The 13,128-nt window shown below is 37.1% G+C and overlaps 1 protein-coding gene across 1 annotated transcript in view; it reads left to right on the top strand.

Moving 5' to 3' along the window:
* LOC150036217 (uncharacterized) overlaps nt 1-684 on the top strand; it is an 8,823-nt gene extending 8,139 nt beyond the window's left edge. The window contains exon 4 of the mRNA XM_090313597.1: nt 462-684. Within this exon, the coding sequence (XP_090169723.1) occupies nt 462-684 (223 nt within the window). The remainder of the gene's footprint in view (nt 1-461) is intronic.
* Nucleotides 685-13,128: the final 12,444 nt, after the last annotated feature.

The following is a 13,128-nucleotide window of genomic DNA, read 5'->3' on the forward strand; positions in this document are numbered from 1 at the left end:
CATCTTGGACTGACCATGTAAACCAGTGTGTTTCTTCTTCTTGTCTTTATCTTCTTTGTTTGAGTCGACTATAATTTTTCTGCAAATTGCGTGCAAAAAAATCTAGCTTTCAAATTGTATCGAATTCCAAAGTATCAAATTAAATCGTGCATCGATTTCATCTATCGAGTAGCTTTGAGTTAGTCATTTTCTGTCTTCAAGTTGCACCGAGTAAAGATCAAGATTCATCGAGTAAGATCAAGTATCGTTTAGCATTAATCAAGTAACATCGAGGATTGAATAGAAACTCATCAAGGATTGAATGGAATTCACATCGAGCATCGAGTAGAAACCTATCGAGTATCGAGGATTTGATAGAGTCTTTCTCAGTCATTTCTTCATCTTCTCAATGTTGATCTTGAGTAATTGGGCCTATAGAAGATTGAATATCCCAACAATTTGTGGTATCAGAGCATTTGAAGATCATCAAGGTCAGCATTCTTAAAGCATCAAGATACGCAAGAAAGGCAGCCTCGATACTCAATCAGATCAGTGATGGCTGTTGCAAGGTTTGAAATAGAGAAGTTCGATGGAAAGGGTGATTTTGGTCTGTGGAAGGCCAAAATCAAAGCTATTCTTGGACAACAGAGAGCTTCCAAGGCCTTTTTAGACCCGTCAACTCTACCACCTACATTAACAGCTTAAGAAAGGGAAGACATGGAACTTACAATCTATGGAACATTGGTTTTTAATCTCAGTGACAAAATCTTGAGACAGGTGATCGATCAAGACACGGGCTAGAAGATGTGGGTCAAGTTGGAAGGTCTTTTTGCAACCAAGTATCTCCCTAACAAGATGTATCTGAGGAAAAAGTTCTTCACTTTTAAAATGAATTCTGCTAAACCACTATCAGACAATCTGGATGAGTTTAAGAGGATAGTTTCTAAGTTCAAGAGCCTTGGCGAGAAGATTGGCAATAAGAATGAAGCCTTTGTCTTGTTGAACTCTCTACACGAAGCCTATTAGGGGGTGAAGAATGCCTTGAAATATGGCAAAGAGTAAATTACCACTTATGTCATTATTTTAGCATTGAGAACTAGAGAGTTGGAGCTTGGTGTAGAAAGGGTTGTTTGACAAGGGCAAGAACAAGCAGAATCAGTCTATAGGGAATAAAAATCAGTCTGGTGAAGAGCATAAACCCAAAACCAAGATGAGATGTAACTACTGCAAGAAGAAAGGATACTTAATGAGGGATTGCTACAACTTAAAATGGAAAAATCAGGAAAAAGAGAAGGATTAAAAGGGAAAACAACCAGAAGCTTTAGTGGTTGAAGTGTCCTACTTCTATTCTGATGCCTTAGCCTCTACTAAAAACAAAACCAACCAAATAAGTTCTATTGGAAAGCATGATTGGGTACTTGACTTCGGCTGTAGCTATCATATGACACCCTTCAGACCTTGGTTTATGCCTACAAGAATGTGGATGGAGAATTATGTACATGGGGAACAATGAAGCCTGCAAAATCAAAGGGGTTGGTTCAGTATCCTTAAAGCTAAAGGATGGATCAATCAAGCTTCTAAAAAATGTGAGACATGTACCTTTACTCAAGAGAAACTTGATATCTCTGGGCATGTTTGACTTCTTTAGGTGTGAGTGCAGAGGAAAAGGTGGAATCCCAAAGGGGATTAAGGTTTCTAAGGTAGTGTTGGTTGGTAAAAAAGTTAATGACCTTTATATTGTAAGAGGAGTAGAGATGATGACTAGTGCCTACACTGTTTTAACAACAAGCTTAACAGAGGCAGACTTGTGGCACAAAAGACTATCTCATATCAGTGAAAAAGGGATGCAAGCACTGTCCAAACAAGGTATACTGTCGAAAGGGATCAGTGAGCATCTTTCCTTTTGTGAACATTGTATTCTAGGGTAAGCAACTAGACAAAGTTTCACAAAATCTCAGCATACTACCAAAGGAACATTGGATTATATCCATTCTGACCTATGGAGACCATCTCCTAAACCAAGTCTTAGTGGTTCAAGGCTTCAGAAGTGAAGGTTGCAATGCATTTCGATAAAGAAGACAAAACAGTGGATGCATCGTGTAGCTGAAGCTAAATGATCATTTAGATTTTGCTATGCGCTCATGTAGATTTTTCTATATGATCATGTAGCATGTGCTAAATGATTGAATAGCTAATACTACGCAATCGTGTAAAGTTGTTACACGATCGTGTTGCGTTGGCTATATGATCACGTAGGCGCTTGAAGAGTAGACGATCGTGCGGTATATGACACTTGTCGCAAGGCTTGCGTGCTAAACGATCGTGTAGACTATCATGCTCATCGCATAGTCAGTAGCTATACAATCGCATAGTATACGATACTCGACACACGCTACTCGATCGTGTAGGCTATCATGCTCCTCGCATAGTTTTTAGCTACATGATCGCATTGTATGCACTATTTGAAGCATGTTGCACGATCGCGTGGACTTTCATACTCATCCCATAGTCCAAAGCTACACGATCATTGTTACACGATCATTTATGCTCGACATTCATTGCTCGATGATCAGGAGGTTTGCTACATGTTCAAGCTATAAGGCTTCTTGGAGAGCGGTTCAAGACCCGATTCACTTGTTTCAAACCGAAGGATCAAATTCTGTAATAGTTTAGCCTTTATTTTTCTAGTTTTGAGATTTACTATCCCGGTCCAACAACTTTAAATAAATATGCATGTGATGTATGTTTATTGTATATGCCATAATGTATGTCATATAGTTGTAAAATCCACCATAGGTTATGCATTTCTTTTCATGCATCATTTTAGATTATAAGTATTATAATATATTAATATGCATGATTAAATTATATAAAGTATGCTCATGCATCATATAATATAAAAGTTATAATATAGGGATGCATTATAATATGTTCATGCATCATTCATATTCTAAATGTTATAATATAAAGTTGAATGTATGTATGGAATGTATAGTTTAGTTCATTACTTGTTTATATAAAAGTTATATATTAGTAATGAATGAACATTGCATGAAGCATGACACTATCTTAGGTTAATTTATAATTGTTATAAATAAATTATGTATGTCTAGCTTACAATGTTAATTGGTTTTAATTGTTTCATTTCTTATAAGTGTTATAATAAATGAAATAAGAATTAAAATCAATAATAAAGAGTTGCATGCAAACCTTAAGCTTTAATAATTTTTTAAAAGTGTTTTAAAATTTGATTGAGATGGACCTAAGATCATATTTCTAATAAGATTAGAAATCTAAGTTTTAATCTTTTAAATCGGTTTAATAGGATGAAATTGATTCCTAATAAATGATTAAATATGTAACAAATGTATCTATAAGGGACCTTTTGTCTAAGGCTGGTTTTGGCTAAGCTGGGGTACATAAGTCGATGGAAACGTCGCACCCTTACCTGAGAACCTACATGGAAAGGTGAATTAGATAGATTTATTACATGCATGCAAAATTAATGAAAGTCTGTTAAAGAGTTTAATAAGACTTGAATCAAAGTTGTTTAATCATCAAAAGCAAGTGTTGTTTTTGAGCAAAGTAAACAAATCACTTAGATAAAATTAGTAGTTAGATTTTCTAGGTTAATGAACCCTAAGTAGAATATTCAGTGGGAGGAAAACAGAGTATATGATACTTCACTTTAACCTCTACATGTTTCTCTGTAAAAGTTCACACCGTGAGATATATCTTCGGCCTCGAGGCACAATGGGTGTCCCTATTTCTCTATAAAAGTTCACATCATGAGATCTATCCTCGGCCTCGAGGCACCATGGGTGTCCCCCTACGGATGAAATTTGGGTAGGTCAATACCAAGGGGAATGGAAAGAATGTTCATAGTAAGTAGGAGCGGGACATGTGACAACATATCCCTCGGTCTTTGTCATTAGTTTGGATAAAGTTTTATGCATCGCCTCGTGGCATTGTGGGTGTCCCCCTAAAGGATGGCAGTTTTGCATAACTCTTTATTTGATCTCCAGAAATGGATAGGGTTGCTTTAGTCTCTTATCCTAATCGGCTTTTCCCTAAGGTTGGCTCATTAGGGCGAGATTCTAGGACCTAAAATGAGGAATTATACTTACACAAAATTTTTAAGAATGTTAACAAATTCTGGATCGAACAATGGTGACTATTAGATTCAGTTACAAAGAGTTATTTTTATCTAATGGTTGAGAATGTCTCATTTCAGTGAAGGGGCACTTGACCACCCTATAGTGACTTTTGTCCTACCTCACTGAAGTATCATTGGAAAATAGATGTAACTTAGGGTACACTAGACTATTTTGCTAAAACATGATTGGTTTTTTAAATTAGTTTAATGCAAGTAGACTTAATTAAGTTTGTTCATTTTTCAACAATTTAATTATGGCTACCGTGACTTTAATGTTACTTGTCGCTGATAAGATAATTGGTGATAATTATGCTAGCTGGAAAAATACCATAAACACGATTTTAACCATCGATGATCTCGAATTCGTCCTTATGGAGGAGTGTCCTTCTATTCCACTTCTTACTGCTGCTCGAAACGTTTGAGAAACGTATGAGCATTGGACACGGGCGAACAAGAAGGACTGATTAATTTTGATTCCTTGTTATGCATGTATTGTGATGATAGATAATGTGCTACAAGCTCATGTCCCCGGAAATGGCGCCATAAACTTGTAAACATAAAATGTATCTCATACTATGTTATTGCTCATGCACATTTTATGCGATACTACTTCTAGATATGCGTTATTAATGAAATGCTTGTAATATTCTATGTGTTGTCACAAGTTTCTTTGCACTGAAACCAAGTATAATTCCAACGCAAGTTTCTTAGAGTAATCCGAGGTCGAACATAGGGATTGTTTTCGTTAATGCGTTATGTTCGTGATATATGCGACCGGATTTTACAATTAATAAAAGAGTTGGTTTGTATATGAATTTAAAGTGCGATAAAATAAAGTTGCGTTAATAAAATAAATTGCGATAAAAGTAAAGTCCTAATCTATTATGATACAGGATACAAGATTCATGATACATGATACTGACTTTGAGACTGACTGTGAAGTTTATACAAATGATCGTGGTATGCGATGGCAAGTCTTTAAGAATGAACCAGAAGTAGAAAGGATAGCTAGTAAAAACAACGCAAGTTTATCAATTGCGTTAAAGATGTAACTAAGGTTCCGCTTTCCCTTGACGTACACCTCTCGGTGATCGGCCACGTTCCCATATCTCTATGGTGAAACAGGGATGAACGTGATGAACCCAAGGTTGCTTCCATCTCTAGAAGTACTTCTCGTTTTATTTAATGCATTCTTCCAACCCTCTCTCGATAGGTGGAATGGCATCTTCACTTCTGCTGTCACAGGTGAAGATGTCATATAGCATGCTTTAGCTAAACATAATTAGTTCCTTAACATAGATTAATTTACTTACTTAATTCTTGCTAATTGCCCAGGGAATTAAGAAAACATCATGGAGAAAGCGAAACATGGATGAACGGAAATAGCCAGAAAGATGGTAATGGAATTGATCATAACATTCAATACTAAGATTAAGCGTCTGATACATGGTGTGAATGATAGAGATTAAGAAGATGAGTATAAGGGATGAAAAAGAGATAGAAACAAATACAAAAGAGTGTCAACTTCTTGACATAGATCTGGATGGAGGTTTTGCTTGCCGGCGTGTGGAATCGATGAAGAAAGAGCTTCCCTCTCAGACTTGCTCTTCTAGTAGAAGTGACCTTCGTACAAAGCTTCAACGGCAGGGATTGAAAGGATTCTTTGCCTGGAGACTCACCTCTCAGCCTTGTCTCTTAATTCTTCCAAGATTTTCTCTGATCAGGCGCTCAGACTAGTCTCTCTCTGAGATCGGTATACAAGTCGCCTGTCACGAGTATACACAAGTATTAAATCTTCCTATATCCAGTATATTTTCTCAATGGAATTGAAGAGGCTATTTATAGGCTCAGCTTTGACTCTTTGCATTGTGGTCCCCACTTTATTGTTAAGGTAGTTCCTGAAATGGTGGACTGAATATTCCTTCTGTTACGCAATCAATCCCGTCAGAAATGCACAACGGTCAGCTGTACACATCTGAATCCTCCGCAATTGCGTTGCTCTTTACATCTTCGATCGTTTACTCGCATGCAGTGTTGTTTTTGATTACCACATGCGGTTGATATCGACTTGATCGCAAAGCTCTTGATCGATTGTCGCATGCACCGTTATTGCGTTGATCGTCTCTTCATTATTGATTGACGGGCGCAATGTGACGTAGATGCATTCTTCGTTTCATCTTTGAGCCATGAACTCATGCGGTGACTTGATTTCCTGCAAAATAGAACTGAAACATTCTTTTCTACCATCGCAATGGTGTCAGTGGGTGTATTGACGACAATTTATAATTCTCGCATTTCTTAGCCAATTTTCATACTATCGATGCAACTTTTCTTCCTTTTGGCCGCAATATCTAAATAAAATAGTATAAGTAACTTGTATTTCTACAAGTTATCAGTCCTCATATTCCACCTCTTACTACTGCTTGAAACGTTTGAGAAGTGTATGAGCGATGGACACGGGCGAACAAGAAGAACCGAGTGTACATCTTCACCAGTCTTAATGAAGTTTTGGTGAAAAAGCATGAGCCTATGATCACTGCACGTGAGATTATAAATTCCCTATAGGGGATGTTCGGACAACCGTCTGTGCAGCTCAGGAATGACGTTCTCAAGTATATCTTCAATTAATGATGTAAGAGGGCACTTCAACGTGGCTGAGATGAATAGGTCGAGCATCAATGAGGCTAGCCAAGTTAGCATAATTCTGGAATCCTTACTAGATAGCTCCATTCATTTCCGTAGCAATGTTGTTCTAAACAGAATTGACTACAACCTTACAACTCTACTCAACGAGTTGCAGACTTTCCAATCCTTGTTGAAAAGTAAGGAGAAGAAGGGTGAAAGAAATGTTGCTTCATCATCTAAAAATTTCCATAAAGGTTCGACCTCTGGAATTAAGTCTACATCTTCTTCTTCTGACACCAAAAAGTGGAAGAAGAAGAAGGGTAGTAAGGGGAAGGTACCTACTAACCCACAACTTGCTGCTCGAAGAGGTACACCACCAGTGAATGTTGACAAAGGAAAATGTTTCCATTGCAACTAGAACGGGCACTAGAAGAGGAGCTGCCCTAGATATTTGGCAAAGAAGAAGAAGGCCAAACAAGGTACATATGATTTGCTTGTTTTGGAGACTTATTTAGTGGAGAATGATGATTCTACCTAGATTTTCGACTCTAGGACCACTAATCATGTTTGTTCTTTATTTTAGGGAATTAGTTCCTGGCGGCAGCTTGTGCTGATGAGATGATGATGCAAGTTAAAACTGGGCACATCGTCTCAGCTGTGGCAATGAGACGTTTCCAGTTAACTGTATAGAAGAAATTTCTTATTTTGAATGATGTATTTGTAGTTCCTGGTTTAAAAAGGAACTTAGTGTCTGCAAAATGTTTTTTGGAATGTAAATATCAATTTTTTTCTCTTATAATAAAGTGTTTATTACTAAGAATGATGTTCATATATGTTCTGCATAGCTGGAAAATAATTTGTATGTGCTCAGGTCATTAGCAATAAATGCCCTCCATAACGTAGAGATGTTTAAAACTGTCGTAACTCGAAATAAGCAACGTAGAATTTCTCTTAAGGAAAATGACCAACTTTGGCACCTAAGATTAGGACACATTAATCTCAATAGGATTGAGAGGTTGGTGAAGAATGAACTTCTAAGCGAGTGAAAAGAAAATTCTTTACCTGTGTGTGAGTCATGCCTTGAAGGAAAAATGATTAAAAGGACTTTTACTGGAAAAGGTCATAGGGCCAAAAAAACCTCTAGAGCTAGTGCATTTAGACCTTTGTGGTTCAATGAATGTAAGAGTTAGAGGTGGTTATGAATATTTCATCACTTTCACTGATGATTATTCAAGGTATGGGTATGTTTATTTAATGCAACAGAAGCCTGAGTCTTTTGAAAAGTTCAAAGAATTCAAGGCTGAAGTTGAAAACACATTAAATAGAACGATTAAAACACTTCGATCTGATCGAGGTGGAGAGTTTTTGGATTCATCTTTCTAGAACTATTTGATAGAACTTGGAATAGTTTTCCAACTCTCAGCACCTAGTACACCTTAGCAAAATGGTGTATCAGAGAAGAGAAATCGAACCCTGTTGGACATGGTTCAATCTGTAATGAGTTATGCTTCTTTACCTGACTCGTTTTGAGGTCATGCAGTAGAGACTGCAGCTTATATCCTGAACTGTGTTCCGTCCAAAAGTGTTGCCAGAACATCTTTAGAGTTATAGAATGGTCGTAAAGCTAGTTTATGTCATTTTAGAATCTGAAGTTGCCCAACACATGTGCTTGAGGCTAATCCTAAGAAACTGGAACCACGTTCAAGGTATGCCTATTTGTAGGCTATCCTAAGGGAACGAGAGGGAGTTATTTCTATGATCCTAAAGAAAACAAAGTATTTGTATCGACAAATACTACTTTTCGTGTGGAGGACCACATAAGGGAGCACAGACCCAGAAGTAAAATCGTGTTGAATGGGCTTTCCAAAGAAACTACTGAATCTTCAACAAGAGTTGTTGAAGAGCTGATTACCTCAACAAGAGTTGTTGAAGTAGGTTCATCTAGTAGGCCAAATCCACCTTAACATAGTGGGAGGGTTGCAAACCTACCTATTCGCTATATGGGTTTAACTGAAATCCTAGCTATGGTAGCTGATGGCGAGGTCGAGGATCCATTGTCATATAAGAAGGAAATGGAGGATATTGACAAAGATGAATGGATCAAAGCTATGGATCTCGAAATGGAGTATACGTACTTCAGTTCAGTTTGGGATCTTATAGATCAACTTGATAGGGTTATACCTATAAGTTGCAAACGAATCTACAAGAGGAAACAGGGTGCTGATGGGAAGGTGTAAACCTTCAAGGCTAGACTGGTGGCAAAGGGTTATACCTAGGTAGAGGGAGTTGACTATGAGGAGACTTTCTCGCCTATTGCCATGCTGAAGTCTATCCGGATCCTTCTATCCATTGCCTCATATTATGACTACAAGATATGGAAAATAGATGTCAAGACTACTTTTCTAAATGAAAATCTTGATAAAACCATTTATATAGTGCAGCCCAAGGGATTCATAGTCCAAGGTCAGGAGCAAAAGGTTTGCAAGTTTAATCGGTCCATTTATGGACTGAAACAGGCATCTCGATCTCGAAGTATAAGGTTTGATACTGCGATAAAATCTTATGGCTTTGATCAGGACGTTGATGAGCCTTGTGAAGAAGATCATCAACAGCTTAGTAGTTTTCCTAGTGTTATAAGTAGATGATATCCTACTCATTGGGAATGATGTAGGTTTACTGACTATAGTTAAGAACTTGCTAGAGACCTCATTCCAAATGAAAGATTTGGGAAAGACTCAGTTTGTTCTTGGTATATAGATCTTTTGAGATCAAAAGTGCAAAATGTTAGTACTGTCTCACGCGTCGTATATTGGCAAGATGTTGATCAAGTATTCAATGTAGAACTCCAAGAGGGGCTTATTGCCTTTCAGGCACGGGGTTACATTGTCAAAGGAACAGTTAACTAAGACACCTCAAGTGGTTGAGGATATGAGACGGGTCCCCTCTGCATCTGCCATGGGCAGTTTGATGTATGTGATGTTATGTACTAGACATGACATCTGCTATGTGATGGGGATAGTCAGTAGATATCAATCTAATCTAGGATATGATTACTAAATAGCCGTTAAGAACATCCTTAAGTATTTACGGAGAACGAGGGATTACATGCTTGTGTATGGTTTTAAGGATTTGATCCTTACAGGATACACGGACTCGAATTTTTTAGACTGATAGGGATTCTCAGAAATCTACTTCAGGATCAATGTTCACTCTTAACGGAAGAGTTGTAGTATGGCGACACACCAAACACGGGTGCATTGCAGACTCCACCATGGAGATTGAGTATGTAGCGACTTGTGAAGTTGCTAAGAAGGCCGTTTGGCTCAGGAAACTACTGACTGATCTGGAAGATGTTCTAGACATGTCAAAGCCCATCACATTTTATTGTGATAATAGTGGTGCTGTGGATAATTCTCGTGAGCCTAGGAGTCATAAGCGTGGAAAACCCATAGAGCAAAAGTATCATCTCATCTGAGAGATTGTGGATCGAGGAGACATGATTGTCACGAAGATAGCTTCAGAGCACAACGTTGTTGATCTGTTTATGAAGGCTCTCATGGCTACAGTGTTTAATGGTCACCTACAGAGCATGGGTCTATGAGATAGACCATGACTAGACTAGGGTAAGTGGGAGATCTTGTACTGGCGTATTATACCCTAGTTTATTGTTTTGTGTACTTGTATTTTATTATCTTGTACACCCCACTAACTTTAGGAGAAGTGAGAGATTGTTAGGGTTGATGCCCTAAATTTTGTAAGGTTCTATAGTTTGTAAACCTTGTATGAACAAACTTGTATGTGATTAATAATATTTGATATTTTATTCACTTTGTCTATAAAATATGTGATATTTTAGTTGCATTAACCACAAATAAATAAACTAACATCCAAGGTTATTATTGTAACTTAAACATGTATGTGGAAACATACAGGTGAATCATGTTTAAGTGATAATCTAAATGGTCTGTAGTATATGAATAAGGCTAGGTACCTTATCCTAGTGACACTACGAGTATGACCCGATTTGTAGATATTACAAATGTTGTAAAGTGCTACAAATGATTTGATCTTGATCATTCATGTACTAGACAAGCGAGTGGGGATATTCTATATAAAGGAGTTTGTATAAGACCAGACCATGAAATGCTTAGTCCCATTATATAACGTTGTTCATAATAGAGACTTTCATTTCACTAAAATGACCATAGGTAACATGACCTTAATCCTGAGTAAGTTGTGAACTCTTGCCTATGAGGGTGGTCCTTTGATTAGTATAGGTGAGAGTAGTCAGATCACCGATTCAACAAGCCTACCATTTTGAAGATCTGTATGATTGGGGAGTTGAGAACTCAGCTACACAAGATGGAATTCACTCCATCCCCGAAGTAGGGATAAGTAGATAAATTTCTCTCTTAAGGGCTAATTCCATGTCTTGAACAATGTGGCGCCATACTCTCCCCTGGCCTGAGAGGGGTTTAGTCATAGTGGGACTATGATCTATTGTTCATTAGAAGAATCAATGATAGTTAAAGAGTTAGAGGTAACTATAAGGGAAAATTGGTAATTTGGCCTAGCTATACTTACGAGAAATTTGTGAATGGTCATCGTACTACTGATTGGTTATATCCAGTGAACACAAAAATATATTTGTAATGCGAAGAGTGTAGCTGCCGGTCTTTAGTGGAGTGCCCGATAGTTAATGGATGGTGGATAATGTAATGAAAGAGTTTAATTAATTATTCACGTATCGTTAGAGCCATAAAATTTAATATAAAAAGGATTTATATTAAATGCCATAAAATAGAGAAAAAAACTATAGTTTATATTGTATATGATGCAATATTAAAACTATAGGTTATAAATATAATGTGATAAGTTGGTTATCATATTTATTTATATTATTTATTATTTTGGATAATTAATCCCTTTTTCTCTCAAACCACCTTAATTGGTGGTTAGTTGGTTTTTATGGCAAAATGAAATAAATAAAATATGATTTTATTTTCCTTAACTAATCTACATGATTTTACAAATCTGTACGATAGATTGAGAGAGTATACGATAGGCTCTATTACTACATGATTGAAGATTTTAGCTATACAATAGTGTTTCTTCTTCAATTGTTTTCCTCCTTCAAACTCACAAACTCCATCCTAACCAAAATAGTCAGAGCCCACCACTTTTGGGTTCTCACCATGAGAATACCAAGGATACCAAGTGGTAGTGTCTTCACACTTTTGGTTCGAGTTTTGTTGCTATTTGAGGAGTTCGTGATTGTTCAAGGAGTCCTTGATAGATAGAGGGATTTATGCGAAGAAGTGTTCTTCAAAGGTATAATCTCTGAACTTTTCTCATAGTTTAAAAGCATGCTGTAATTTTTTTGTTAAAATGGATAATTCGTTTGTTTACTGTAAATGTGTGTTTTCAATCTAAATGGAATTTGGATGATCCGCTTCCACTCATGGCTCTCCTTGTAGACGAGTTCCTTCAAATTTCTCACCTATATAGATGACTTTTCTAAGAAGAGCTGGATATACTTTCTTAAAACTAAGAACCAAGTTTTTTGGAAGTTTAAGGGATGGAAAGCTATGATAGAAAGCTAAACATCTAAAAAGTTAAAATACTTTTGAATCGAATATGGGCTTGAGTTTTGCAATGAATACTTTGACAAATTTTGTAGTGAGAATGATATAACTAGGCATAGAACTATGAGGTATACACCTTAATAGAATGGGGTTGCTCAAAGGTTAAACGAAACAATAATGGAAAAGGTTAGATGTTTGCTTTCTGATGCTATCCTAAGTGAAAATTATTAGGCAGAAGCTGCAGCGTACACAGTGTATACCTTGAATAGGTGCCCTCACACATCTCTAGAGTTGCTTACCTCTGAGGAGAAATGCACTAATCATCCTCCTAATCTAGATAACCTCATGGTCTTTGGATGTATAGAGTTTGTTCACTAAAATAAGGGGAAGTTGAAAGCCAGAGCAGATAAGTGCATGTTTGTAGGCTTTATAGAGGGTGTCAAAGGATATAAAATGTGGCATCCAGTAAAGAGGAAGTTTATAATTATCAGAGACATCACTTTTAGAGAAGAGGGGATGTTTATGCAAAAGGAGAAAAGGCTTGAGGATAAAAGTGAGTCATCCACCACAGGAATTGAGGTGGAGTTACCTATTGAGCAACCAAAAGAATCTAACCTACCAAGTGACACATGAAAAGTTGAGGAAGATGCAGGGGAACAAGAGGAGACTGTAAATGAGCAGCCTGATTTGAGTGAGTATGTCTTAGCTAGGGATAGATAAAGGAGAACCATTACCTCTCCAGCTAGATATACTGAAAAGAACTATATGAATTTGGTTTTAAAT

This window comes from Benincasa hispida, chromosome 5 (genome assembly GCF_027475165.1).
Source record: "Benincasa hispida cultivar pf3 chromosome 5, pf3_genome.v1.1, whole genome shotgun sequence".
Taxonomy (NCBI): Eukaryota; Viridiplantae; Streptophyta; class Magnoliopsida; order Cucurbitales; family Cucurbitaceae; genus Benincasa; species Benincasa hispida.